The following is a 27,683-nucleotide window of genomic DNA, read 5'->3' as shown; positions in this document are numbered from 1 at the left end:
GGCGGGGGGGCCGCTGTGTGCTCGCGGGGTAGTGTGCACCCCGGGCTGTGGGTTTGGCCGCCCAGAGGATGCAGGCTCTGCCACTAGCGCCAGGCCATCCATCAGTCATATCAACTGAAGGGCCGTGGTGGCGTCTTCGCCGCGTGGACCGTGGACCGTGGACTTTGGAAGACGAATAGCCAGGCGGCCAGCCAGGCAGGCCAGCCAGCCCTCGGGGTTTGTCTCGGGCTGCCCCCTCGAGCCAGCCGCTATTGCCTTAGGCCCTCCCGACCCCAGACCACTTGACCGATCGTCTCTTGTCGTTTGGACGCCCCTCGAGTCTGCCTCTGCCCCTGCTTCCGATTTTCAATTACCGGCCGATGCACGAGGGGTTGAAGGGGCGAGGCAATCTCCCACCTTTTGTCTGGCCGTGGCTGTGCAGCGCAGTGCAGGGCTCGCGGCGGCAGGGGGGGGGGGCGCCGGGGTGCACAGTGCGTCACTGCGGCTGGGTCGGCCTCTGGGTCGGCCAGTGCGTCAAGCCAAGCCCTAGCCGCGGGCCGTGCGCACGTCGCCCTGGCCGCAGCCCCGCAGTCCCGTCGCCCTGTCCCCCTAACCACATGTCATGGCGGCGTGGCGGTAGCGGGTGCGCTTGAGAGCCGCCTCGCCTGCCTGCCTGCCTGCCTGCCTGCCTGGGGCCGTGCTGGACCGGCTGCACCCCACCGCAGCCCCCGGGGCTGTTCCACGGGCCGAGCAACCGCGAGACATTTTTCCGGGAATGGGGTGGGCGGTGGTGGCGGGTATGGCGCGCAAGTGGGAGCTGTGTTTGGGTACGGTGGTTGGGTCGCTGTGTGCGATGTGCGATGTTGTTGGCTGACTCCCGGTACTCGGCCCACGCCACGTCTGCCCCATGTGCAGTGCAGACGCTGTGCCCGGCACGCCCTGTACGCCGCGGTGCACGCCGCGGTGCACGTCGCGGTCGCGGGGGCCTGGCCTGGCCTGGCCTCCAGCCGGGCCCGGCGGCCGTACCGGCGCGGACAACGCGGCTTGGGCCGGCTTCACTCATCAGCTGAGCTTTCTCCGGCCATTGACTGGGGGAGTGGGGCCTGGCGGGGCCTGGCGGGGCCTGGTGGGGGAGTGGGAGTGCGGTGGGGTGGGGGCGTCAACAATGCCGCGCACAGGCACCACAGGCACGCGAGCCCCGTCTTGTCTTGGTCGGCTCGGTGCTCGGTCCCGGCGCCCCGGCCCCGGCTCGGCTCCAGCCTGCCCAAAGCCCGGCCCCGGCTGGGCGCGCGCGCACCTTTACTCCACTCGTCCCGGGTCGCATTGCGTGTACTGCATGTAGGCCGTGCCAATGAGGCGGGGCGGCGGGGCGGGGCGCGGCCAGGCGGAGTGGGTCGAAGGGCGCCTCGTTACTCATCTCGTCTTGGAGGCCCGAGGCCCGGCGGGATATCGAGGGAGGTATTTTGTGCGCTCCGTTGCTTAATGAGACTCTCTCGCTCGGACGAACTCTTGCGCTCAGCTTGGCGCGCTTGGCGCTGCTGCAGTTGTGGCTGTGGCGACCGCCCCGGACCGCCCGACCGGCTTGGCTGGTGGCTGCCTACCCTTTATTCATGGCACGCAGCAGACTGATTCCGAGAGTCTTTTCCGCCGCTCTGTCTCTCGCGCAGCCCAACGCAACGAGTGCGACAAAGGCAGAGCGAAAACACGACTCGGGAAATGAGCCTGCAGCAGGACGGCCCGGGACGGCCCGGGTTGGCCTGCAGTCTGTCTGTGAGGCCGATGGCCTCCCGTGGCCTCCAGTGGCCGCCGCTGCGCTGTGCGGATGACGTCACTGATCGCGGCGCGGATCGGCCAGGTGGCTGGCTGGGCGGCCGGATGAAAAACTTGTGATGCTGCCGCTGCCACCCCTACGACCGGCGTGTTAATGCTGTCGATACGTGCTCCGTGCGCGGCACGCCTCGCCACGCCACGCCACGCCACGCCACGCTCCAAGTTGGCCCCGGCTGGCCCTGACAGGTCGACAAGTTGCGTGGGGAGGAAGGGGGCTCTGTTCGCTACGACACGACGAAGAAAACTTTATACCCCCTGGTTTTTTTTTCGCCTTTTATATCGGCCGGGCCTGCGGGCCTCCGCGATCCGCCGATCCGCTCCGCTCCGCCCCGCGCTCGCCTTGCCAGGCAGCAGAAGTGTGTGCCTTCCGCTTTCCGCTCTCCGTCGGCAAAGTTCGGCGCCTGTGCCCCGCGTTCCCCGCGTTCCCCGCCGGCGAGGCTCGGCGAGGCACAGCAAGCAAGGCACACAGTGGCGGAGCGAAGCGTGTGTGATTTACAAACTGGCGAAGCGAGGAGCGGGCCGGCGCAGCCCTCGCCGCCCGGAGTGCACCGAGCACGGCGTGGCACGGCGTGGCACGGCGTGGCACGGCGCCTAGTGCATTTGGCTAACCCCTGTCTACTGCCGGCTAAATGCCTCTGGCGTGGGCCGGGCCGTGGGCCGGGCCCGGCGGTTTGCTTCTCGTGCGTTCTCGTTGCAAGTTGTTTCAAGTGGTGCAAGTAATTTCGCGGGGCGGAGGAGCAGAGGAGCGGCAGACGCACTCGGTGAGCGCGCGGCCGAGTTCACTCGGCCCTGCTCTGCGGCAGAGAGCACTTGGGGTGGGCGGGGCGCCCCTCCAGGATGCACTGTGCTGTGGGTACAGTCCGCCTGTCTGCATCCGTGGAACCAAATGTCGGCGTCCACACGCCGGCGATGAATATTCAGACATTCAGGCGACATGACACGGCGCGTCGCGCAGCGCCACGCCGCGCCACGCCCGCCACGCCACGCCCTGGCTGAGCGCAGACAAAGCAAGTGCATGGCGAGTGAGTGAGTGGCCGTGGCGTCCTCGTCGAGGCGAATGCGAATTGAACCGCCACGGCAGCGCCGCGCAGCGATCCTCGTCTCGTACTCCAGGCTGCGCTCTCGGCGCTGCCGTGGATAAGCCAAGGGGAAGCCCTACATTATTCACTGCCGGCGCAGCGCGGCGCAGCGTCTGCAGGTGCCAGTCTGCCAGTGTGCCAGTCGCACGTGACACGTGACATGTCGTGCTGCGACGTCCAGTGGTGTGCGCGTGTCGGGCGGGGCGGGGCGGGCGGGGTGTTTCGGCTCGCGGTCCACTTTTCCAGATAAATAATTTCTCCAGCGGCGTCGCCGTTCTCCTGGAGTCTGCGTCGTGACAGGCCTCCGCTGGCTTGGCTGCCGGCCGCCCTGCCGTCTCTCCTCCTCCAGTGTCGCTGCTTCGCTGCGCCACCCCGCCGCACGTCGGCCGCCTCGGCGTCACCGTTTTTGATGAAGGCTGGCGTGCCGAACGGAGCGCCCAGCGAGAGGCGGGGAGCGTCAAGTAAAATCGGCTCGGAGCGGCTCGGAGCAGCGTGTGCTGTGTACCGACTGAGCCCTCTAAAGTGGACTCGGTGGCTCCCAAGACACCCCTAAGGCGTCGGCGGCCTCGGCTCCGCGTTGCATCCGGTTGCATTCCCCCTGAAGAGCCCCTCCTCCCCCAAGGCGTCTCCCGTGCTAACGCCGCCGGTGTTTTGTTGTGTTGCAGACGGACAATGCGGACCCAACATGTTCCGGTGCTCGGACGGCAAGTGCATCCCGCAGGTGGCGGTGTGCAACTACCAGAAGGACTGCGACAAGGCGGAGGACGAGTTCCAGGCGTGCCGTAAGTACAGACACCTACACTATAACACCGCGGCACTGTCGCGCAGCGACGCTAAGGTGACGCCCTTTTGCCCCCTATTCACGTTTTTGGGTCGGTGGCTCGGCTGACGGACTTTGAGCAGCCATAGCGCCAGGGTTCCTTTATGCGCTGCCTTTGTTCAAAGTCTCTTCTCGGCTTCTATCAAAAACCGTGAATGCGGAAATAAGGGCGTCCTGCGACTTTGTGAGGCGCCCGTCCTCGCCTCTCGGCGGAAATCTGGTCGCCGTCAAAGCAGCCGATATTCCATGCATGATTCTGGGGGCTGGCGCGGCCGGCTCACCCAAGTTTTGATGGATGCTTTTTCAAGTGACGCGAGCGGGACACATTCGCCGGCCGCCACTTGGATTTTCTCCCCTTCGACGTGCTGATGCTGTTGTTCTTGTTTGCAGCTCCGCCCGAGTGCGAGCAGGGACACCTGTCGTGCAGCCAGTACGTGTTCAACAAGACGTACTGCATCCCGCCGTACCAGCGCTGCGACATGATGGTGGACTGCGTGGACGGCACGGACGAAGCTGAGTGCAGTGAGTGCTCGTCTTTTTCTTCTTCCCCCCTCTCTGATTGGCCATGCCCTTTCTCCGTCCCTTTCCCTCGCAGCCTTCTGCTGCGGTCGGTGAGGCGGTCGTCGGTACAAATGGATAGTGCAGACACCCCCCCCCCCTCTCATTACCGAGACGCGATGAGTCTGCCGTGGGCCTAATCACCCGGCGCAGCCAGCAGACTGATTCCGAACAATCGTTCGTCCTCTCTCTCTTGCTCACGGCCGTTGCGTCGGGGTGCGAGAGAGACAGCGCCGGAACGGCTTTTCGGAATGGCCGGGCAGGGCGCAGCGCGGCGCGGCGCGGGCGTCGCTCAAGGGAGGTAGTTCCGTGCCGGGGTGGTGCTGCTGCGAGTGCCTGCCCCGGCCGCCCCAGCCGCCCCTGGGCGAGCAAATGGGTCGTATTAGGCCTAACTGACGGGCGGGGCGGGGTGCCGCAGCACTCGCTCTAGGCCGGGCACCTACCCTCTCACTGGGCGCGGTCCAGCTTGGTCCAGAGGCACGGCGGCAAGGCCCGTGTTTTGTTGCCCATTTTCCCTCTGGCCGGCCCCGTTGCTTGGCGTTGCTTACAGCGCTGCGAGGCGCGAGGCTTGCATTGAAGCTGCAGCTCGTGGAGTGAGAATCAAAGCTGCCGCTGCCTGGCGCTTCGGGCGCTGAAACGAGGCGCGTAATGGCCCGGTCGGGCTAATTGCAAGCGCCACGCCGCACCGCGCCCAGGCACCGACGCAGCGCCAAGCAGCGCCAAGCAGCACCGCCCTCTCCTTTGACGCGCCGAGCGGCTGCTCGTGGCCGCGGGTACCGGGTGGGGCGGGGCGGCCGCCAGCGGCACCCTACCGAAAACGCGCTCCCTCTGACCGCTCTGACCTGGCCTTCTGCTTTTCCAGCCTACCGGAAGTGCCAGCCGGACGACTTCCGGTGTGGCGGCACGGACAACTCGGGACTCTGCCTGCCCAAGGAGAAGCGCTGCGACGGATACGCGGACTGCCGCAACCGGCGCGACGAGGAGGACTGTCCCGGCGGCGGCATGGCGTGCCAGCTGGACCAGTTCCGGTGCGCCGACGGCACCAAGTGCGTGGACCTGGCCCTCAAGTGCAACCACCGCACGGACTGCCACGACGGCAGCGACGAGGAGAACTGCAGTGAGTACGACAGTACGACGCGGCGAGGCCATGGCGAGGCGGCCGGGCGTGGTCGGGTTGTTGTTCTTGCATGCCGGCCCCGGAGGCCTGAACACTGTGCGCTGTGATGCAAGGTGCTGAAGGGTCACCTCGGTCGCATCAGCCCCAGCCCCAGCCTCGGCGGCCGCGGAGAGCAGCTGGGCGACCGGCCTCTTCGGAGCGCAGGGCTGCGGCCGCTGCGGCACGGGGACAGGGAGGTCTGCCGGGTCTGCCCACCGTGGGTCTGCCTCTGCCTCACGGCCGGCCAGCGCGCCTGCGAAGTCGAGGTAGGCAACCGGTCGCTGCGACGACACGCGTGCGGGCGGGCGGCCTACCTCGCAGGGGCCCGCCCAGGCCAGCCCCTTGCAGCAAGATGCAGGAAGATGGGCCGCGCGCTGAGAACGCAGTACGCACCCTCCCACAGTGTGGCGCCGTTCTCGTCGTTCCGCGTTGTTGTTGTTTGTTTCGTTGTCTCCATGTTGTCCACGCTTTGCAGACTTCCCCGCCTGCCACGTGGGGCAGTTCCGGTGCGCCAACGCCCTTTGCATCCCCATGTCCTTCCACTGCGACGGCTACCGGGACTGCACGGACGGCTCCGACGAGCTGAACTGCACGGCGACGGCCTGCCCGGAGAACAAGTTCCTGTGCCCCAAGGGCGGCGCCGACAACAGCCCCAAGTGCATCCAGCGGTCGCAGCTCTGCGACGGCAAGAGGGACTGCTCGGACGGCGCAGACGAGGAGGCGGCGTGCTGTGAGTACCGAGTACGGTGGGCCTGCGTCCAACGGAATGGGGGTTGACGACAATGACGAGGGTCTTGGTGTTCCACAGCGACGAGCAGCTGCCCCTCCCTGCGGTGCGAGTACAAGTGCCAGGCGTCCCTGACGGGCGGCGCCTGCTACTGCCCCGAGGGCCGCAAGGTGGCTAACGACTCGCGGTCTTGCATCGGTACGTACTGGACGGCGGTGGCGGTAGGCCTCCCGTGTAGGCCTACAGTGTAGGCCCCGACCTGACAGTCGGACACCACCCTAACCGTGGCGCCTTGCCTCGCCTTGCCTCGCTTGCAGACCGCGACGAGTGCCAGGAGTGGGGCTTCTGCGACCAGCTGTGCACCAACACGGACGGCTCGTACACGTGCGCCTGCGACCCCGGCTACTTGCTGACGGGCAAGGCGCACTGCTCGGCGCGCAACAGCGCCGGGATGCTGCAGCTGTTCTTCGCGTACGACCGCTCCGTGTACCGCATGGACGACCAGGGCCAGCACAAGAAGCTCGTCGCCAACGCCACGGGTGCCGCGGGTCTGGACTTCCACTACGCCAAGAACCTGCTGTTCTGGTCCGACACCAAGACGCGCAAGGTGCACGTGCAGTCGCTCCTGGGCGAGCCGACGGCGCCGACGGGGCTGGCCGCGGACGCCACGGCCTCGGACATCATGCTCCCCGGCACGTGGTCGCCTGTCGCCATCGCCGTGGACTGGGTGGGCGACAAGCTGTACGTGGCGGACTCGGTCGGCCTCAAGATCGACGTGTTCGAGTTCGACAACCGCCTCCACGCAATCGTCCTGGGCACCAACCTGACCGCGCCTGCCGACCTCGCCCTCGACCCCACCGTAGGGTAAGCGTCCTTTGCGCTTCGCGTCGCCACTACAAACGGCCGCAATCGTTGCCGTTCCAATCTCACTGTCTTTTCTTGTTCTTTTCTCTTGACAACATTCAGGCTCATGTTCATTGCGGACAGTAACCATGTCCTGCGTGCTAACATGGATGGTACAAACACTAAGTCAATTGTCTCCGAGGCCGCCTACAAAGCTTCTGGAATCACTGTAGACATAGTTGCCAAGAGAGTATTCTGGTGTGACTCTCTGCTTGACTACATTGAAACCGTTGATTATGATGGTAATAGGAGACACATGGTTGTGCGAGGTATGTATGTCAAATGTCAACTGGGCATCATGAAATTTCTAAGAACCCTTTAGAACAATTCAATTTGAAAATGTTGTGTATTTGTTACTTTCAGGCCAGTCAGTTCCCTCGCCTTCCCGCCTTACAGTATTTGAAAATCGTGTGTACTGGTCAGATGGAACTAAACAGGGTATTATGAGTGTAGATAAGTTCTTAGGGTCAGAATCCATGAGTATGGTGTACAAAGATAAGTCTGCGCGTGAACCAAGGAGTGTTAAGGCTGTACATAGTCTAGTTCAAAAGCGAGGTAAGTTCTATGGCACTTCCTTCAGTATTTTATTTTAGATCTTTATTGTAGTCTCTGATTATTTTATTTGATTATTTCATACAGTTACCAACCCTTGTGGAAACAATAACGGAGGGTGTCAACATATGTGTATAGTCACTGCCTCTACTGAAAATGAGCACCAACTTGGATATAGGTGTGCTTGCAACATTGGTTCAATGCTGGCCAGTGATCAACGCAACTGTTATTGTAAGTTCTATTGATATTAATAATGCATATTATGCAACTTGGGTCATGACACGCTCTTTATTTCTGGTTGATATTGTTTTTCAGTGGTGAGGGAGTTCCTGATGTCATCCCAGCAGAGGTTCATCAAGGGACGTATTTTAGACCCTGTGATTGAGGGATTTGGTGATGCTATTTTACCAGTAGTTTCACGTCGAGCCCGGTTTGTTGGTCTCGACTTTGATGCCAAAGAAGAATTCATTTACTATTCCGATGTTCTCCAAGACGTTATTTACAGGATACATAAAAATGGAACAGGTAATTTTCCAGTTGGTTTCAGGATTTTGTTTCAATTATTTTTTCTCAAACTGATGAAGAATTTTTGATTGAAACTTCTAGGCAGAGAGATTGTTCTTGCATCCCAGAATGAAGGTGTAGAAGGTCTTGCTGTTGACTGGGCATCCAAAAACCTGTATTACATTGACAGTAGGAAAGGAACTCTCAATGTTCTCAGCACAAGAAATGTCACATATCGGCGGACACTTCTGAAAAATTTAAAACGGCCACGTGCTATTGTTGTTCATCCTAACAAAGGGTAAGTAATTGCTGAATTTTTTAATTGATTTAAGTTGTTGTGCTCAAAGTCACATCGTTAAAATTTTTCTCTGTGTAGGTATATTTTCTTCTCTGAATGGGACCGGCCTGCAAACATCAGCAGGGCAAATTCAGATGGCACAGATCTGCTAGTATTCCGTAATGTCACTCTAGGGTGGCCCAATGGCCTCTCAGTCGACTTTGTAAAAGACCGCCTGTACTGGTGTGATGCCTTGTTAGATCATGTTCAGCATTCAAACCTTGATGGAACTGATGTACGGACTGTCAATTCAAGATTGATTAGACATCCATTTTCCATTGTAGTCCACCAAGGTATGTTCAACAATTGCTTTTCTTTGTTTTCTATTATTATTTTATGACCAATAATCACTTTTATTATTCGGTATTTCAGAATGGATGTATATAACAGATTGGAGATTAGATGCCATAATAAAAATGCACAAGTTGACTGGTGAGAAAGAAGAAATATTATTTAGAGAACCTCAAACCAACAGACTTTATGGTGTCAAAGTATACAGTGATACTGTCCAGACTGTTGATACAAAGCAACCTTGTTCCATAAATAATGGGGGGTGTCAAAAACTCTGTTTTGCTGTTCATCGTAGCAATCCCAGTGAGGGTCTTAATGTAAGTTGCAATTCTACAGTCGTTTGTTAGTTTTATTTTTGTTGGCCGTTTGGTCTCTGTATTTACTATAAACATTTGACAGGCTAAATGTGGATGCCCTTATGGTGAACGTCTTGCAAATGATGAGAAAACATGCCAACCAGATCCCAATGCTGAACCTCCAGTAGCCGCTTGCCCAAATGCATGGGACTTTACATGCAACAATCAAAGGTGTATTCCAAAGGCGTGGGTTTGTGATGGGGATGATGACTGCTTGGATAATTCAGATGAAGATCAAAACTGTACCAGTAAGTGAAACTTATGATTTTCAAATGGTACTTTATGTCTGCTTTTACACTTTGTTTGAGTATGCCTTCTTGTTTTCTTTATTTTGAAGAACCTACTTGTGCCCAAACCGACTTCCAATGTGCGTCTGGTCGTTGCATTCCCCACAACTTCCATTGTGACGCAGAAAATGACTGTGGTGACTACTCTGATGAAACCGGATGTGTGAATGTCACTTGTTCGGTATCTCAGTTCCTCTGTGAAAATGGACGCTGCATTCCAGCCACTTGGAAGTGTGACTCTGAAAATGACTGTGGAGATGGTAGTGATGAAGGAGATTTCTGTGCAGAGAAAACGTGTGCCTACTTCCAGGTATGGTCCAATTTCAATCTTGTCCCTGTAAAAGAAGAAACAAACTTCCACATGACATTTTTTTCTAAACAATGCTTTTATTTACAGTTTACTTGTCCGAGATCTGGCCACTGTATCCCTCAGTCATGGGTCTGCGATGGTGACAATGATTGTTTTGATAATCAGGATGAGGAAGGGTGCCCTCCAATTACATGTTCTGCTACGCAATTTAAGTGTGCAGATTTAAAGCAGTGCATTCAAGAATCATACAAATGTGATGGAATTCCAGATTGTAATGATGGCAGTGATGAACTAGGATGTCGTAAGTGCACCACTGCATTTTTATTTTATTTACAGAATAATTTTAAATAAAGAGGATTTAACTGTTTATTGTCTGTTTAAACAGCCTCCATTGCGCCAGATCAGTGTGATGCTGAGAAGCAGTTCCAGTGTGCTCAATCTGCAATCTGCATACCCAGATCCTGGCACTGCGATGGCCAGCCGGACTGTGACGACGAAAGTGACGAGCCTCCAACTTGCGGCGAGGTAGCATGTCAGAACGGTTTCTTCAAGTGCAACAACTCAAAGTGTGTGTTCAAGGCCTACATCTGTGATGGAAATAATGATTGTGGAGATAACTCTGATGAGGACCCAAGACATGCCTGTGGACCTCCACCATTTAGGTAGGATAATACGTTGATTTTGTAAGATACTTTTGTTGTCCAAGGCCTCCAAAACCAGGTTCCATTTATTATCTTGATGCATACACTTTTAGGTGTGACTCTGGCCAATGGCAATGTCCTGGAGTGGCTGAACGTTGCATCAACATTACTCAACTCTGTGACAATAAGGCGGACTGTCCCAATGGTGCTGATGAAGGCGAGGGCTGTGATCTAGCAGAATGTCAGCATCAAGCTGGTCTTTGCTCCAATGGGTGCCAGCAAACACCAAATGTATGGGTTTGTTTGGATTAAATCCACGTATTCAGCACAGAGTCCCGTATTTATTTCTTCGTTTATTTATTATTCTGTTCCAGGGAGCTTTGTGTATTTGCCCATCTGGTGAAGTTCTTTCCAATGACACTGTAACATGTGAAGATCTCAATGAATGTGAACCTCCTGGCATTTGCTCACAAACCTGCACAAACATTAAAAAAGGATTTGTTTGTAGCTGTGTCAAGGGATATGAACTCGAATTCGACAACAAGACCTGCAAAGCCATTAGTAAGTTGTGGTTTCTTCACTTATTCTTTTGTTGTCCTGACTACTTTTCTATTTTTAATACAAATTGTGCATTTTTTGTTACTCTTTTTTTTCAGATCACAGTGTTGCTTTCCTTGTTATATCCAATCGGCACTCTATTTTGGTGGCTGACTTGAAAGATCAGGGGTTGCAAAGAGTGCCCATAATTGTAGAAAATGTTGTTGCAACAGCATCCAACATGCACACAAACACAATATTTTGGTCAGATATGAAGCTGAAGAAGATTTCTCGGCTAGACAGAGATAGTGAGCCTCAAGACGTGATATCAACAGGTTTAGATTTAGTAGAAGGCTTAGCATATGATTGGGTGGCAGGAAATCTGTATTGGCTGGATTCAAGACTTGGTACAATTGAAGTAGCGCGAGAAAATGGATCAGATCGCATGGTACTACTCAAAGAAAATATTACTCAACCTCGTGGAATGGCATTGGATCCCAGTGAAGGGTAAGGAGGACTGTCATTTTGCAAGACTAATTATTTTAATTCATCAAATTAAAATTTACATGGTCAAACTGATGGAATTCTGTTTTTGCAGAGCCCGCTGGCTGTTTTGGACAGATTGGGGTGAAAATCCAAGAATAGAGCGCATTGGTATGGATGGCACAAATCGCAGCACTATAATTAGTACTAAAATTTACTGGCCCAATGGTTTGACTCTGGATGTAGCCAACAAAAGAGTGTACTTTGCTGACTCCAAATTGGACTTCATAGATTTTTGTTATTACAATGGAACAGGAAGGCAGCAAGTTGTTGCTGGCAGTCACTATCTTTTGCATCCTCACTCGCTTACAGTTTTTGAGGACACAATTTATTGGACGGATCGACAGCTTAATAGAGTTAGTATCACACCTTGCCATTACTTGTGTGACTCTATATTATTTTCTACTGTTCCTATATCTATGTTATTTTCGGGACGTGTTTAGGTACTTTCGGCCCATAAGTACAGAGGGAAAAACCAAACGGTTGTCTCTCACCTGATATCTCAGCCTCTCAGCATTCATGTGAACCATCCATCACTTCAGCCAGATTCCCCCAACCCATGTGTCAAAGCCAGTTGTGGACAATTGTGTCTTCTTTCACCATCATCTGCAACAGGGTACACTTGCAAATGCAAGCCTGGTTTCAGGACAACAAAGAATGGCCAATGTGTGGAGGGTATGTATTTTGCCCAGAAATACGAAACCACCAATCTTGTTATACGTACCTCTTGTCTTAGTTCCTATTAATTTATATTTTATTTTACAGAGGAGAATCCCTTCTTATTGGTCATGAGAGGTTCACAGATTATTGATGTGAGCATGGCACCAGGAGACAAAACAAGTGGATCTCTCACTCCAATTGTTGGAATAGATGGTGGTGTTCACATTGACTATGATAGGAAAACTCAGACTATGTTCTGGGTTGAAGGAAAGGATGACGACAAGAAGGATGATGATGACAAAGATGATAGAGAAAATGTAATTTTGAATACAATTTAATAGGAGTGTGACTTATTAACCTTTCCTGTTTTAATGTTTATTAAACATTTGCAGTGCACAATTTGGACTACTCCCTATGGTGGAGGCAATAAGACTGAATTTTTGGGAAGTGCCACTGGTATTGTTGGTGCTCCGTACACTATTGCCTTTGACTGGATTGGAAGGAATTTATATATTGGAAACCGATTGGCTTCTAACTTTGAAGCTGTAAAAGTTGATGGCAAAGTTAAGCATCGCTCAGTCATTCTAGCCAATGATGGAAACAAAACATCTGTTGCAAAGCCAAAATCAATGTGTTTGGATCCTACTGAAGGGTGTGTAATATTTTTTGTAACTAAATTTATTTTTAAAATCTCCTTTTTTTAAACAATTTTAATGTTTTATTTTGTAAATTTAGGAAGCTTTATTGGGTGGATGAAGGCGGCTATGGAGTTCCCCCAAAGGTTGCTAAAGTGAATATGGATGGAACAAAACCTGTTATTTTGCTGGATGATATTCAACGTCCAGAAGCCATCACCATTGACCTGAAAGAAAAGATGCTTTACTTCAGTGCTCAGTACCCAAGTTATGTTAAAGTAATGGATGTTAATGGAAACAATCTCCGTACTTTACTGAGTGAGACCAATAACATTGCACAGCCTAAAGCTCTAGGTGTCTATGATAATCGTCTGTTTTACCTTGATCCAAAGTATGAGCGCATAGGCAGAGTGGATCTACCCAGTGGTGATAACCCTAAAGTATTATTGGAAAATGAGCCTGACCTAAAGACTTTTGCAGTTTATCAAAAGCAGCAACCTTGTAAGTATTGCTTATTTCAATTTGTTTCTTTCTTTTCTTTTTTTATTGTTTCAAATTTGTTTAACATTTTTGTCTTTTACAGCCGTGAATCACCCTTGCATGAACAACAATGGTGGCTGTGAGCAACTGTGTATTCCCTCAGACGGTAATTCCAGGGTGTGTGCTTGTTCAGTTGGTTTCCGGAAGGAAAATCAAGTCACTTGTTCACCGTACAAGACCTTTGCTGTTGTGTCCCAGCTGGATATAACACGAGGGTACAGTCTTAAGGATTCTTCTGAAGCAATGGTTCCTATAAGTGGCCCAAGTATGTTGCATTCATGACCTGTTTACATTTTCTTCATCTAATTAAAAAAGAAAAAGAAAAGAAAACAGAAACACTTTGTTTGTATTTCAGATCATCACATCTTACATGTGGATGTTCTCTACAAAAGCAATTGGATTTATTGGGTTGAGTTCAATCGTGGAGTGTGGAATGGAATTTTCCGTGTTAGACCCAATGGCACAGAGTTGGAGCCTGTTGTGAAGGATGGAATAGGGTCCAATGGCATTAGGGGATTGACGATTGATTGGATTGCTGGGAATCTTTATTTCACAAACGTTTTTCCTCATGAGAACTACCTTGAAGTGTGCTGGCTAGATGGTTCCCACAGGAAGGTTTTAGTTCGAACTACAACTGACGCACCCAGAGAGTTAGCAGTGAATCCTGTCAAAAGGTGCGCGGTGCTTACCAAAACAGAAAATTTACTTAATGTTTGCTCTATTTTCTTTGAAGTTTTACATAATGCTTGTTGTCTTGTTGCAGGTTGTTGTACTGGATTGACTACGGACAGTACCCTCGCATTGGCAAAGCCTACCTGGATGGAACAAACTGGCAGCCAATTGTTACATCAGGAATCAGCAACCCACGTGATCTCACAGTAGATATGCTCACTCATGATGTTTATTGGGTTGACTCTAAGCTTGACATGATTCAAAAGGTTTCATACAGTGGTGGAAACAGACAGGTATGTAGTTATTTTATCTAAGCCTTGACTATTTCGCGATTCGCAAGTAGGCTCCAAGAAAAGATGTACCGATTTTTCTGATTTCATTATTGTTTTTAGGTAATCCGTCGTAATTTACCCAATGCTATGGGTGTAGCTATCCACATGTCAGATGTGTACTGGGTTGACCGAAACCTTAACACTGTCTTCCGAGCATCAAAACTCCCTGGCAATACATCTTTAGCAACTCAAGTTAGGACCAACCTTGCTAAGCTAAGGGACATCGCTATATTTGACCTTACTAATCAACCACCAGATGATACTAACCCATGTCAAAGATTGGGCAATGGAAACTGTGACCAGCTTTGTTTCTCCTATCCACAAGAGCTTTCATCTAACAAGGTATTTACACAGTTCAAATTTTAGTCAAATGCTGTTGTTTGGTTTTATTTTTTCATAATGTTAAAATATTTTTGCTTCATTTTGCAGTTTCACTATAGATGCGATTGTGCAACTGGTGAGCTATCTCCACCTCAAAATGGTAACAAATGTGACACGGTGTCTGAATATTTAGTCTTTTCTACAAGGACAGAAATACGGTCGATTCATCTTGACCCTAAGGAAACAAGTGTTCCATTCAGGCCAGTGGTATGTTTTGTTGTCTACTGATAAACTTAAAAAGACTTTCAATTCAAGTACCTTCTACCATATCTTTTTCTATTTTTGCAGGGCAATCTCACTAATGTGGTTGGGGTTGATTTTGATTATGCAGATCATAAGCTGCTTTTTACTCAAATCAGGCCATGGGCTAAAATTGGTTACATGTCTAGCACTGATCCTAATGCAAATGACATTCACAATATTATTACTAGAGGTATCAACCCTGAAGGCATTTCATATGATTGGACTCAGAAGAAAGTCTACTGGACAGATTCTTCCAACAACAGCATCTATGCAATGAATACTGATGGCTCTGATTTGGTGATGATTGCCAGAGTAGAACGGCCAAGGGCTATTGTGGTAGATCCCTGCAATGGATCGCTCTACTTCACTGACTGGGGACGTTTTGGACTCTCAGGGAAGATCTTCCGTACAACCATGGCTGGCTCTCTTAAGAAAGCAATCATAGACAAAGATTTGTCGCAGCCAAGTGGCTTGGCTATTGATTACGATGACAGAATGCTTTACTGGACTGATGCAGTTAGAGAGAAAATTGAGAGGTCAACTTTGACTGGTGAAAATCGGGAAGTTTTGATTTCAGCTACAATCTATCCTTTTGCCATCACTGTCCATGGAGGATACATTTATTGGACTGATTTACAACTACGTGGGGTCTATAGAGCTGAGAAATACACTGGTGCAAATATGATAGAAATGGTCAAGCGCCTAGAAGATTCCCCAAGAGATATCCACGTATTCTCTGCAGCAAGTCAAAAATGTTCTGTTAATCCTTGCCATATCAACAATGGTGGATGTTATCAATCTTGTCACCCCGGTCCCAATGGGACAGTTGAATGTAAATGTGATGAAAATTCCAAACTTGTCAACGAAAACCGAATGTGTGTTCGCAAGAATATGACATGTGATAGCAGTAAATTCTACTGCCGAAATGGAAAGTGTATCTCACGCATGTGGGCATGTGATGGTGATGACGACTGCGGTGACAACAGTGATGAAGATCTAAACTACTGTACCTATCACTCATGTAGTCCAAATGAGTTCCGTTGCAATAATGGTAGGTGCATTTTCCGCTCCTGGAAGTGTGACCATGAGAATGATTGCCGTGATGGTTCTGACGAATTGGACTGTAACTACCCTCCTTGTGCCACTGGAGAATTCACTTGTGCCAACCACCGTTGCATCCCCATGTCTCAAGTATGCAATGGAGTCAATGACTGCAAGGATAATGGAACAACTGATGAGACACATGAGCGCTGCCCTAGAAACACCACCTGTCCTGTAAACCACTTGAAATGTGAGAAGACCAACATTTGTGTTGAGCCATACTGGTTGTGTGATGGCGATAATGACTGTGGAGACAACAGTGATGAAGATCCCATGCATTGTGCACCAAGAACTTGCCCCCAAAACAGCTTCCGTTGCCCTAACCATAGGTGCATACCAGCCACCTGGTACTGTGATGGCGATGATGACTGCGGTGATGGATCTGATGAGCCGCCAGAGTATTGCAAATCAGAAGGAAGGACCTGCTTTGGTGACCTGTTTACATGTGATAATGGAAACTGCATACCAAGGATTTACATTTGTGATGGCGATAATGATTGTTTGGACAATTCTGATGAAGATAACAGACATCAATGTAATGATAGGAAGTGTGATGAAGAAACGGAATTCACTTGCACAGAAAATAAGCATTGGAATCGAGCTCAGTGCATACCACGCAAGTGGCTGTGTGATGGAGATCCTGATTGTGTTGATGGTGCAGATGAAAATACTACTTTGCACAGCTGCCCTACACCACAGCCATGCAGTGACGAACAATTCACTTGCGGGAATGGACGCTGCATTAATAAGGGATGGCTGTGTGATCATGACAACGATTGTGGAGATGGTACAGATGAAGGAAAGGAATGTAACTCACAGTACAAAACTTGTAGTCCTCAAGAATTTGCTTGTCAAAATTTCAAATGTATAGGAAGTGTATATAAATGTGATGGAGAAGACGATTGTGGAGATCACTCAGATGAAATGGGATGTGAGAAGAAGAACAAAACTTGTGCCCCTGGACAATTCCAATGTACTAATGGGGAGTGCATAGAATATCAATTGGTGTGCAACAAAGTTTCTGACTGTTCAGATGACTCCGATGAACCGCTGCATTGCAATGTTGATGAATGCTCCAAGGTTGAAATTCATCAGTGTGGTCACAAGTGTGTTGATACCTTAACTGGATATTTCTGCGAGTGCAACCAGGGCTACAAATTATTAAGTGATGGTAAAGCATGCGCTGACATAGATGAATGTGTTGAAACACCTGGTGTGTGTTCACAGTTGTGCTCGAATACTCCAGGATCCTACTACTGTAAATGTGATGAAGCTTACTATGACCGAGAGCCAGATGAACATACTTGCAAAAGCAGAGATCGCACAAAGCCGTGGATTTTATTCACTAATAAATATTATGTCCGCAACATGTCCCTAGATGCTTCCCAGTACAGTTTGATGCATCAAGATCTCATGAATGTTGTTGCCCTTGATTATGACTATAAGGACAACAAAATCTACTTCTGTGATGTGTCAGCCAAAACAATTTTCAGGTCAACCATTGGGGGTGATGGTACTAAAGAACCTGTCATCAGGCATGACAGTCATGGCCTGGAAGGAATCGCAATCGATTGGGTAGGAAGAAAGCTTTACTGGCTTGACAGACACAGTAAGCATTTAGATGTCTCTGAATTGGATGGCACTCGACGCAAGACTCTCAAGGCTGGCATTCCTGATCCGAGAGCTGTAGTTGTGCACCCTGGCATTGGATATTTGTTCTTCACCAGCTGGCATCTTCAAGCATTCATCGGTAAAATGGGAATGGATGGTTCCAATTTCACACGTATTCTCAACTGGAATAATGACATTGCTTGGCCCAATGCCCTCACTATCGACTATTTTACTGACCGCATTTACTTTGCTGATGCCCATCTTGATTACATTGCTTCTACTGATCTTGAAGGGCATCATCGGCATGTCGTATTATCTGGAGAAAAAGTGCCACATGTGTTTGCCATTACCCTCTTTGATGATTTCATTTATTGGACAGATTGGAACCTCAAGGCCATTAGCAAAGCTAATAAATTTACTGGTAAAGATCTAGCAGTGATTCGCAATACAACTCATCGTCCTTATGATATTCATATCTTCCATCCTCTACGTCAGCTGCCCTATCCTAATCCATGTGGTGCAGACAATGGTGGATGTTCACATTTGTGCTTGCTGAAACCTGTACCAGGAGTTGATCCTAGCCCGGATGGGTATGGTGAGACACAAAGCCCAGTAACATACACTTGCGCCTGTCCAAACCAATTTTTCCTCGCTCAAGACAACAAGACTTGTGTAGCAAATTGTACTGCTGGCCAACATCATTGCCAGGGATCTGATGAAAAATGTATTCCCTGGTTTTGGAAGTGCGATGGTGAAAGAGACTGCAAGGATGGATCAGACGAACCAGCTTCCTGTCCAAGCCGCCACTGCCGAGCTGGAGCCTATCAGTGCGACAATGGGAACTGCACAGCATCTGCCACCATTTGTGATGGAGTTGATGATTGTGCGGATGGCTCTGATGAGAAGCATTGTGAGCTGCCATGCCCAGACCTAGAATTTAAATGTAGGTCCAATGGACGTTGTGTTCTGAATTCGTGGAAATGCGATGGAGATGCTGACTGCAAGGATGCCAGTGATGAAGACCCAGCAATTTGTCACAACCGTGAATGTGATCCTGAAACAGAGTTTACCTGCAAAAATGGTCGGTGTATCCAAAAGTTGTGGCAATGCGATTTTGACAATGACTGTGGAGACGATTCTGATGAGCCAGCGTATAAATGCAGACAGCGCCAGTGCCCTAATGGTTGGCAGAGATGCCCAGGCCAAGCTAACTACAGATGTATTCCCAAATGGTTGTTCTGTGATGGAAAGGATGATTGTCGAGATGGCAGTGATGAACTGCCACAGAATTGCCCCAAGTGCCATGAAACAGGAGATTTCCAATGTGCCAACAATAACCGCTGCATCCCCAAAAGATGGCTTTGTGACTTTGAAAATGACTGTGGTGACAACAGTGATGAGAGCGAAGCACTGTGCCGTGGGTCTTACCGAGAGTGCTCTGAATCTGAATTCCGGTGCAACAACAACAAATGTATTCCGAATAGATGGAGATGTGATCATGATGATGACTGTGGGGATGGCAGTGATGAGCTCAATTGCTCTGGATTTAGTTGTAAGAATGGAACATTCCAATGCGCAAGTGGCCACTGTATAGCTGCTTACTTCCGTTGTGATGGGGATAGAGACTGCCGTGATATGTCAGATGAACTAAATTGTCCACCACGCTATCCCAATGGTCGTTACTGTCCAGAGTCCAAATTTGAATGTAACAACCACCTATGTATTATGCAGGGTGACCTATGTGATGGAGCTGATGACTGTGGAGACAACTCTGATGAATCTCCTGAGCAATGTTCCAACTTCAGCTGTGATACTGTCAGAAGGTTCCAATGTGACAACCACCGCTGCATTCCAAGATACCAGCTCTGCGATGGGCAAGACAATTGTGGTGATGGAAGTGATGAGAATAATGTGGCAATCTGTAAGGGTAACAACAAAGCATGTGACTCGTATGCAGAGTTCCAGTGTGCTAATAAAAAGTGTATTGAACGAAGCATGGTGTGTGATTACGCTGACGACTGTGGTGACTCATCAGATGAACTTGGCTGCCATCATAATAAGGTCTGCCTCGAAGCCACCAGGGGTGGATGTGAGCACCACTGCCAGAACCTAACTACTGATGGGGGATACATTTGCACCTGCTTCAGTGGCTACATAATATCACCAGAAAATAGGAAGAAGTGCCTGGATGTAGATGAATGTGCTACTGGAACACACACATGCTCCCAACTCTGTAACAATCTGAATGGAACCTTTGGCTGTGCTTGTAGAGAAGGCTTTGCATTGTCTGATGGTGGTATTTGTAAAACACTATCAAAGGATATGGCTGAGACTACCATAATCTTCTCAAGTGGTCCGGAGATCCGAGCTTACGGTCTTTTGTCAAGGAGAGAAGCTGATGTCATTGCTGATGAAAAACGCATAGAAGCTATTGATTTTGATCCTAAATCAGAGATGGTGTTTTGGGCTGATTCATATGACCGTACCATCAAACGGTCATTTATGTTGAATGCCCAAAATGGAAATGCCAAAATTGGACATGCTCAAGATTTAAACACCAAAGGTAAGTGTTTTGGCAATTGCCTGAAGTACTTCGTGACTTCTAAGAAAAATGTTTGTGGATTTTATCTACCTTTCCCATGCATTGACTTACTTCTCTTTTCATTTTCAGGCACCTGGAAAACAACAGGCTTGGCAGTTGATTGGATTGCTCACAATCTTTACTGGACAGAATTGGACAGATCAGGAACGAAACAGAAGGGCCGAGTCATGGTGTCGAAGACTGACGGGAGGTACCGGCGTTCCCTTGTGTCTGGTGTGTTGGAAGCGCCTACGTCAGTAGCTGTGGATCCACAATATGGTAGGATGTTCTTTGCTGATTCTGGTTCCACAGCCAAAATAGAAATGGCATGGATGGATGGATCAAGGCGACGTCCCCTGGTTGTTGATAATATTCGCCACCCTACAGGTAACTAGCCCTCTTGTTTTAAAATTACTTCAACCTTTGATGACTGCTGTTTCTTACATTTATTTGTTTTTTCTAGGATTGACTATTGATTATTCCATGGATCACACTCTGTTTTGGGCTGATGCAAAATTGGACAAAATTGAAAGTATCAGACAAGATGGATCAAACAGAATGACTGTTATAAGAGGAGGTAAGAAATCAATGGCATATTAGAACGAAAACAGAACAACGGAAGTACACCTTGGATAGTTTTTAATCATTTTCTTTTTCGTTTGACAGATAAACTTCATCACCCGATTTCAATGGATGTATTTGAAAGCACACTTTATTGGGTAACACGGGATACAGGAGAACTTATAAAACAAGATAAATTTGGAAGAGGTGTACCAGTTACTGTTGCTCGAGATCTCACAAACCCAACTGGTGTCAAAAGTAAATTACCATACTATGTCTAAAATATTATGGCACTATAGTATTTAACCAAAGAGCTCTTTTTAAAAATAAAATCACTTCTGTTGCAGTTTACCATAAGCTAAGGTACAACACCTCCATCAGTGATCCTTGCCATGACCACCATTGCTCTCATCTGTGCCTCATTGTGCCTGGAGGTTTCCGTTGTGCTTGCCCAGATGGCTCTGGTGCAAGAAAAGCAGGGTCGAGTGAAGCTGTGTGTGATGCAGGTACATTTGCAGTCGTATTATTTTCCCTTCTAAATGGCAAGGGCAGAAAAATATGAGAACTGAAACAAATTTTAGCAATAAATGTCAAAATTTTCAATGAAAATTGTCAATTTTTCAGCGGCGGAGCAGGAGCGCCCAGCGCCACTGGTGTGCCCTTGCCAGAATGGTGGGCTGTGCCGACAGACTGATGGCAGCAACGACGTGCAGTGCGCCTGCCCGCCCGACTATCACGGCCAGTACTGCGACGACCACGTGCAGCGCACCAGGGCGCCGGGGTCTGCGGCCAGCACTGCGGCCATCGTCATACCCATCGTCGTCATCCTCTTGCTCCTTCTAGCTGCGGGGGCGGTGTACTTCGTGCACCGGAAACGACCTTTGTAAGTCTAGATACCATTCATTGCTGGCTGAATTTCATGTAATCATTAGAAATAATAATAACATTGCCGTTTCTTCTTTTGCACAGTGGTAAAGGGTCTGGTCTAGGAGGGCTCACTAACTCCCAAAGTGTGTCATTCCGACAAGGGACTAATGTTGAGTTTGGAGCATCGTCATTTCCTCCAAATGGTCCATCATCTCAAAGAGGAGTGAGTAAATTAGCTCTGTGTACCTTGTATGTTGATGTGAGTGGAGAACAAATTATTTTTACCTCGTCTGTTGTGTTCACAGGAGCCATTGGATGTCGAATACAATCTGGGTGATATGGGTGCCAAGAGTCGTGACTTCAGCAACCCGATGTACGACGCGCTTGGCGGTGAAGGCGGGGGCGGCACTGGCCCCGGAAACGGCAGTGGCATTTATGAGGTGCCAGCAGATGTCGCCAAGTCAAAGTTCAACGCAGATGCTGGGGTCATGTCAAGTCCAGAACCAGCATCCGCAATCCTAGCCCCATCCAGTGTTATTCAGCGGTCTTCTCCGCAAATTCACATACGGCACCGAGAACTCGACCCTACCTCAGTAGACACAGGCAAAGATACACAAAAGCTTGTCGAAGAGGACCGGTCAGACTGCTAGCCACACTGAACCGCATCAAATGCGGGAGGACGTACAAATTTTGTGGTATATCCAGACTGCTAGTGGAAACCTATGCTGTGCTCACACCACACTAAACCTTTTCTTTTCTTTCCCCCAAAATTTTCAAGTGTATTTATGATTTTATTAGAAACAAGAATTAAATGTGTTCTTTTGTTTCTTAGAGGTCAAACACACAATGTCTTAAAATATTATTAGCAAGCATAGGATTTGTCTGAATCTCAATATCCTAAAGAAAAGAGACTATATTGTGTCAATAATTTTGTATGTATTTTATGTTATGACTTGTTAAGTGGTGTAATTTTATTCTTTTTGTTTTTGTTAATGATTGTTGGCCCACCTATTCCTCTCTCTCTCTGCCTTGAACTTTCTCGATTAGGGTATTCTCAATATTTATTGCATGATACTGTGAACAACTGGAAACAAGCTAGTATTTTATGTTATTTGACTGTCCCCTTCTTTTTAGCACTAGTGACACATATTGTGTTTGTTAGCTAGGTTGAGCTTTCCTCAGCCAATTAGAACTTTTAGAACTTCTTAAAACCTTTTTTTATTTGCTTTAAATTTAGGAAAGTGTTGCAACTCAACCTATTTCATTTGGTCTATTATGAAAAGAAAAATGAGGGAATATCAATGCTGTGTTCTTAAACTTGTTTGTTTCCTACCTTTAGACAATTAGGCTGTAGATGCAAGCCGGAGAGGGAGAGGGAAATTTTAAGACCTGTCTAGTTAAATGCGGCCAACATGTCACAACTGACAGGTCTTTATAATCCAAAGTGAGCTGATTGCTGCAGCTTATGCCATAACAAGACATCTGGTGCCTCAATGTTGATTGAAGTGTCTCTTAGCATTGTGATTGTTACCAAGGACAGTTTTTGGGACCTGCTCAACAACACACACGTAATTGATTTGTGTGTGACTTGTCTGTTAATATATTTATATATATAAATACATGCATATCTATATATATAAATAGTGCTACTCTAGATGTTATTTATTGATTGAAATTAAAAATAATCCAATTTTTTTTTTTTGAACATAATTTTTGTAGAAGATTGGTCTAGTAAGTGTTAGACAAATTTAAATTTACACATTCCGTCTTATTACTTAGTCTTTAAGAGAGTGCATTGCCTACTTCTTTGTGAACAGCTCACACTATTCATTATGTATGGGTGCATACAGAGCTGATGATTTTAAATTGTGATAATAGGGAGTAAATACAGCCTTTAAATTGTGTTTTTATCAGCTAATTGCGATGTTTGTGAAGTGATGTTTTCAATAATTTAGTATTGATTAATGGCCATACTTGGGCTTAATCCCAAAACACCTTTCTGTACCTGGTTCGTAGATGAAGAGCCAGTTTCTTAGATGTTTTGCTTACAAGCTCTAAAATTATTCATTTGTTTTATTTTATACATGTTGAAAATTCTAAGTCTATTTAGAAATCTATGAAGAAACTGCTTCTAAATACTGTAAATGAGATTAAATCCTGTTTATTTTTCTATAGGTTAGAGGTGAATCGGTGTAATTGTTAATGAAAACAGATGAACTGTCTCATAATTTCCAATGATGTACATAATGTTTCTAACCTGAATATTGGAACTGTAAAATAATGTATGTTATTGACAGAAAAAGAAAGTTTAGAACAGTTGAATCAAACTTTATTTTGTCTCTCATACCGCACACTAGTCACAGGACATATAAATGCAAATCTTCCTTGGTATATTAATTTTAAGTAGTCATTCAAAAGTTTTATTTCAATTATGCCAATTGAGTTAACACTGAGCCTGTCTCATCTACACTTAATCCCTCATGCTGAAGTAACCATACTTTGACAGTATTGCGGCAACCACCTGAATATTTTCCCACCTTGTTACCGCTTTTTACCACTCGATGACATGGGACAATCAACTGAAAAGGGTTTGAGGCCATTACAGTCCCAACAGCCTGTTGTGCTCCTATGAGATATGAAGAAAACAGTAAGCATAAACTTTAAAGACTAAAAAATAATTAATTATGACTGACGCAATATAACAAACCTGGGCTTCCAGCAAACGATGCAAGCTCTCCATAAGTAATAGTTTTCCCAAATGGCACCTTATCAACCAAGTAAAAAAGAACTCTTTCTCGGAAAGAGAGATCTAGAAAGAACAGATTTTTTTCTTGGTAAGTTGCATGGTTTATAGTATTTTGACGACAGTACATATAAAATCATCAATAGCCTCTTACCGTCCACAGAGAGAGGGCACAGTAACGGGATGCAAAGATGAGATACATTGCCAACATTGTGAAAATACGTTTCAAGCCATTTTAGACAATTCTCAAGACAATTTTTTACTTTTTCATCTTGTGGAGGGTTGCTGAGTAAAGAAGTGTGTTTGCTGCAGACAGAACAGACAAACAAAACATCATGTCCTGCACCACGCATTAGCTGAAAGTTTTCAAGGCCAAAAGGAGCCATAACACAAACAAAACAAAATCGTTAAAATCTTGAATTATGCTAAACAAGTATGCAATTTTCACCTTGTATCTGGCACGAAGTTCTCGTCTGTGATATTGTCTTTTTGATAAATCATGTGTAACCCTTGGCTACAGACGCAAAGTAGCATTTCCCCAATTGGCGTAGAAACTCGAAATGTCTCCAGGGTTCTCTTCTTTCCGTCGCCGCAAGCCGCAGCAATCCGCGATCGTGTCGAGCTCTTCATTTCAAGATCACAAGAAATAGAGGTAATTTTGACTGACTGACCGGCACGAACACGCGATAGGCTCTGGCTACGAGCTGTTGTTGTTGTTGGTTGATGTATTCAAACACTGTACGACAAGCGACAAAGGAAGTCCGACAAGGTAGACTCTACAAATGATCAAACAACAACAACAAAAATCCAAAAAAATGTACACTTTTCGCAGAATGTGAGTTGTTGCGAATGTCATGCCGAACATTTCAAAATTATAATTTTAAGAACAGGTAGAATCTATTCAAAAGTGTGGTTTAGGGATCCAAACACCTCTAAAACAGAAATTTAAAACAGAAATTAGATTATCGCCGTCCGCTTGCCCAACCTGTTCCCGCCTGTCCCCTCCCCCTGACCTCAGAACGCATCCCCCCCTCTCCCCTTTCCTTTTTCTCGGCGTCTGCTTCTTTCCTGTCTGCTACAGGACCCAAACTTTTTGAGCGGAGCTGTTAGTGATTAGCAGGCACTCCGTGCAGTGAAATGGATTTGAAAGGAAAAGTTGCTCTAGTTACTGGAGGCACCGGTGGTATAGGCCGGGCTTGTTGTGAGGAATTGCTGAAGCAGGGTGCAAAGGTGAGGCGAGATGGGCGTCGGGCGTCGGCTGCTGGGCGGTGTTGTTTGGGTGGGGGGTCCGAGTTTGTTTTGACAGCTGCTTTCAAACTATTTAATCGACACACTTGTCCATCACGAACCCCTGCAATTAGATCACACATTCTTTTCTCTCTTTTCTGTCATGCTTGGTGGTTACTTAATGCTAGTTTGGTTATTGGCGGTAAATCTTATCTCCTCATCTAAGACTTTGCTCTTTGTGCTCCATGGTTTTCGCTGTATCCCTTTAGTTTATATTTATCCGTTTGCTTATTGTTGATTTTTTTTTCGAAGCGATAAAATTAAGATCTAGTTCAGGACAAGACTCTCTCTTTCTCAGGTATCTGTTTGTGACTTGGACATGGCTGAAGGAGAGCACTTGGTGAAGCAGCTCAGCCTGAAGTATGGAAAGGATAAAATCCTTTTCTGTCAATGTGATGTGACTGACTATCCTCAGTTTGAAGGTATCACCACTTTTTTAAAGGTCATAAACCCCAACTTAAGCAAATGCAAAACGTAAGAACATTTTTTTGTTCCACAGAGTCATTTCAAACAACAATGGCAGCACTAGGAGGCTTGGACATTGTGGTGAACAATGCTGGAATTATGAATGATCGCTTATGGGAACTAGAAGTTGATGTGAATCTTGTGAGTGAATTATATAAGTTTTGCCATTGCGTAAAATTCCTTCTGCTTAAGCAATGACACTGACTACAACGCTTTAAAAATATTATTTGATTCCTTTCTTCTTTAGAACGGTATGATTCGGGGGACACTCTTGGCTCTCAGGTTCATGGGCAAAGACAGAGGAGGACGTGGTGGTGTAGTTGTCAACATGGGATCCAATGTGAGCCTGAGGCCCTATGTGAGCCTCCCAATCTACACTGCCACCAAACATGCAATCCTGGGTTTCACTCGGTCATATGGGGTAAGTATTATGATTATCAATGCTCTTTTAAACTCATTTTGTTTCAAGTATGACTTAAAATATACCTGTATGTCATTTTAAATTTTCTCTCTTTAAAGGACTTGTACCACTTGAACACAACTGGTGTGCGTATTCTAGCTCTTTGTCCCTCAGCAACTGACACCAAGCTGTTTCAGAATGTAAAAAAGCAGTTACTTTCAGCAGAATTTGAGAAAGCCTGGCAAAGGGATACTGCTAATTCATCGCCTCAGAAGTAAGTTGTTGCTTTGTGCATGCCTCACTTTGATGCTGTGTGTTCTACTTTGATATTTCTTCCAATGCTTTTTGAACCTCTTTTCTAGACCTGAATGTGTTGGTAAGGCTTTGGTCCAGATTCTTCACAAAGCTGTCAGTGGGACTGTTTGGTCAGTTGAAAATGGTCAACCTCCATACCAGGTCAACTTTTCTTAAATGAATACAAATCTCAGGAGCCCTCAATAACCATCTGCATTCCAACATTCTTTTCTTTTCTTTTTTTAAAAGTACAGTATAATTACACATTTTTTACTTGTTTTTTACTTTATATTAGTTTTACAAGTTCTTCTACGTTAGGGGAACACTATCATGAAAGAAGGTTTCTTTCATTATAGTATTTTATAGTTCAGTACTATTCTGACTTAACTTCTGTAGAAACGATATTGTATTCAAATGTTTCATTAATCTAGGATGAAAAAGAAAAGGTTTCTTTGTAGCACTTCAGCTTTGAGCTTCTTCTATGAATGAAGATTAATTTTTGCAATAGACAATGCTCTGGTGCCTTAATTGGTTTTTAAATCCTTTATATATTGTATACCTATGTAGGTTGAATAAGAAGCCTCTGCTCGACTTACAGATGTTAAATCCTGTATCATATTGAGTTTATTGTTATTGGAGCTGGCCTCATTGCTTGAAAATTATGGAACAATAAATAATCCAACACTGAAGTCTTTGTGGATAAAACTTACCTATTGTTTAGAACAACCTCTCTAGTGCGGTGACCGCTCCGGTGGCACACTTCTGTCCCATTCACTATTAGGGTTCGACGAGTTGCCACCCCTCGAGGGCAGATATCATGGTTGCTTGAAGCTCTAACACTTATTGCCTCGAAGAAGAGCGATGAGGCCTTTATGGGTCGAGCCTGTAAGGTGTGTAAAA

The 27,683-nt window shown here is 47.5% G+C and overlaps 3 protein-coding genes across 5 annotated transcripts in view; 2 read left to right on the top strand and 1 right to left on the bottom strand.

Annotated features, from left to right (window-relative positions):
- Positions 1-23,916, top strand: part of LOC117651058 (low-density lipoprotein receptor-related protein 2) — a 55,107-nt gene extending 31,191 nt beyond the window's left edge. Inside the window, exons 2-39 of the mRNA XM_034394779.1 lie at positions 3,554-3,670; positions 4,099-4,230; positions 5,129-5,383; positions 5,898-6,152; positions 6,231-6,347; positions 6,467-7,013; positions 7,116-7,321; positions 7,416-7,607; positions 7,692-7,835; positions 7,920-8,129; positions 8,211-8,406; positions 8,485-8,738; positions 8,818-9,053; positions 9,136-9,340; positions 9,430-9,689; positions 9,777-9,990; positions 10,075-10,351; positions 10,444-10,621; positions 10,705-10,891; positions 10,987-11,374; positions 11,466-11,766; positions 11,854-12,085; positions 12,176-12,387; positions 12,463-12,722; positions 12,806-13,206; positions 13,289-13,510; positions 13,601-13,919; positions 14,009-14,210; positions 14,310-14,591; positions 14,679-14,837; positions 14,919-20,148; positions 20,257-20,553; positions 20,630-20,743; positions 20,833-20,985; positions 21,075-21,233; positions 21,352-21,610; positions 21,697-21,817; positions 21,900-23,916. Coding sequence (XP_034250670.1) covers positions 3,554-3,670; positions 4,099-4,230; positions 5,129-5,383; positions 5,898-6,152; positions 6,231-6,347; positions 6,467-7,013; positions 7,116-7,321; positions 7,416-7,607; positions 7,692-7,835; positions 7,920-8,129; positions 8,211-8,406; positions 8,485-8,738; positions 8,818-9,053; positions 9,136-9,340; positions 9,430-9,689; positions 9,777-9,990; positions 10,075-10,351; positions 10,444-10,621; positions 10,705-10,891; positions 10,987-11,374; positions 11,466-11,766; positions 11,854-12,085; positions 12,176-12,387; positions 12,463-12,722; positions 12,806-13,206; positions 13,289-13,510; positions 13,601-13,919; positions 14,009-14,210; positions 14,310-14,591; positions 14,679-14,837; positions 14,919-20,148; positions 20,257-20,553; positions 20,630-20,743; positions 20,833-20,985; positions 21,075-21,233; positions 21,352-21,610; positions 21,697-21,817; positions 21,900-22,244 — 13,838 coding nt within the window. The 3' untranslated portion in view covers positions 22,245-23,916. The remainder of the gene's footprint in view (positions 1-3,553; positions 3,671-4,098; positions 4,231-5,128; positions 5,384-5,897; positions 6,153-6,230; positions 6,348-6,466; positions 7,014-7,115; positions 7,322-7,415; positions 7,608-7,691; positions 7,836-7,919; positions 8,130-8,210; positions 8,407-8,484; positions 8,739-8,817; positions 9,054-9,135; positions 9,341-9,429; positions 9,690-9,776; positions 9,991-10,074; positions 10,352-10,443; positions 10,622-10,704; positions 10,892-10,986; positions 11,375-11,465; positions 11,767-11,853; positions 12,086-12,175; positions 12,388-12,462; positions 12,723-12,805; positions 13,207-13,288; positions 13,511-13,600; positions 13,920-14,008; positions 14,211-14,309; positions 14,592-14,678; positions 14,838-14,918; positions 20,149-20,256; positions 20,554-20,629; positions 20,744-20,832; positions 20,986-21,074; positions 21,234-21,351; positions 21,611-21,696; positions 21,818-21,899) is intronic.
- LOC117651068 (methylated-DNA--protein-cysteine methyltransferase) lies at positions 23,907-25,099 on the bottom strand. Its single transcript, XM_034394799.1, has 4 exons — positions 24,786-25,099; positions 24,492-24,643; positions 24,302-24,403; positions 23,907-24,220 (listed from the first exon to the last, which is right to left on the bottom strand). The coding sequence occupies exons 1-4, from the start codon at positions 24,965-24,967 to the stop codon at positions 24,024-24,026; spliced, it is 633 nt and encodes a 210-aa protein (XP_034250690.1). The 5' UTR covers positions 24,968-25,099; the 3' UTR covers positions 23,907-24,023.
- A 264-nt stretch (positions 25,100-25,363) lies between these two features.
- On the top strand, positions 25,364-27,472 carry LOC117651066 (15-hydroxyprostaglandin dehydrogenase [NAD(+)]-like). Of its 3 annotated transcripts, none has more exons than XM_034394793.1 (6): positions 25,364-25,567; positions 25,923-26,046; positions 26,124-26,230; positions 26,337-26,510; positions 26,609-26,763; positions 26,852-27,472. In XM_034394793.1, exons 1-6 carry the CDS (start codon positions 25,475-25,477, stop codon positions 26,958-26,960), a joined length of 762 nt encoding a protein of 253 aa, XP_034250684.1. In that variant the 5' UTR covers positions 25,364-25,474; the 3' UTR covers positions 26,961-27,472. The 3 variants fall into 3 exon arrangements, with proteins under 3 accessions (XP_034250684.1, XP_034250686.1, XP_034250685.1); XM_034394795.1 differs by lacking the exon at positions 25,364-25,567 and adding an exon at positions 25,579-25,616; XM_034394794.1 differs by lacking the exon at positions 25,364-25,567 and adding an exon at positions 25,626-25,766.
- Positions 27,473-27,683: the final 211 nt, after the last annotated feature.

This window comes from Thrips palmi, unplaced genomic scaffold (genome assembly GCF_012932325.1).
Source record: "Thrips palmi isolate BJ-2018 unplaced genomic scaffold, TpBJ-2018v1 HiC_scaffold_5, whole genome shotgun sequence".
In the NCBI taxonomy this organism is placed as follows: Eukaryota; Metazoa; Arthropoda; class Insecta; order Thysanoptera; family Thripidae; genus Thrips; species Thrips palmi.
This window is presented reverse-complemented; position numbering and strand designations above follow the sequence as displayed.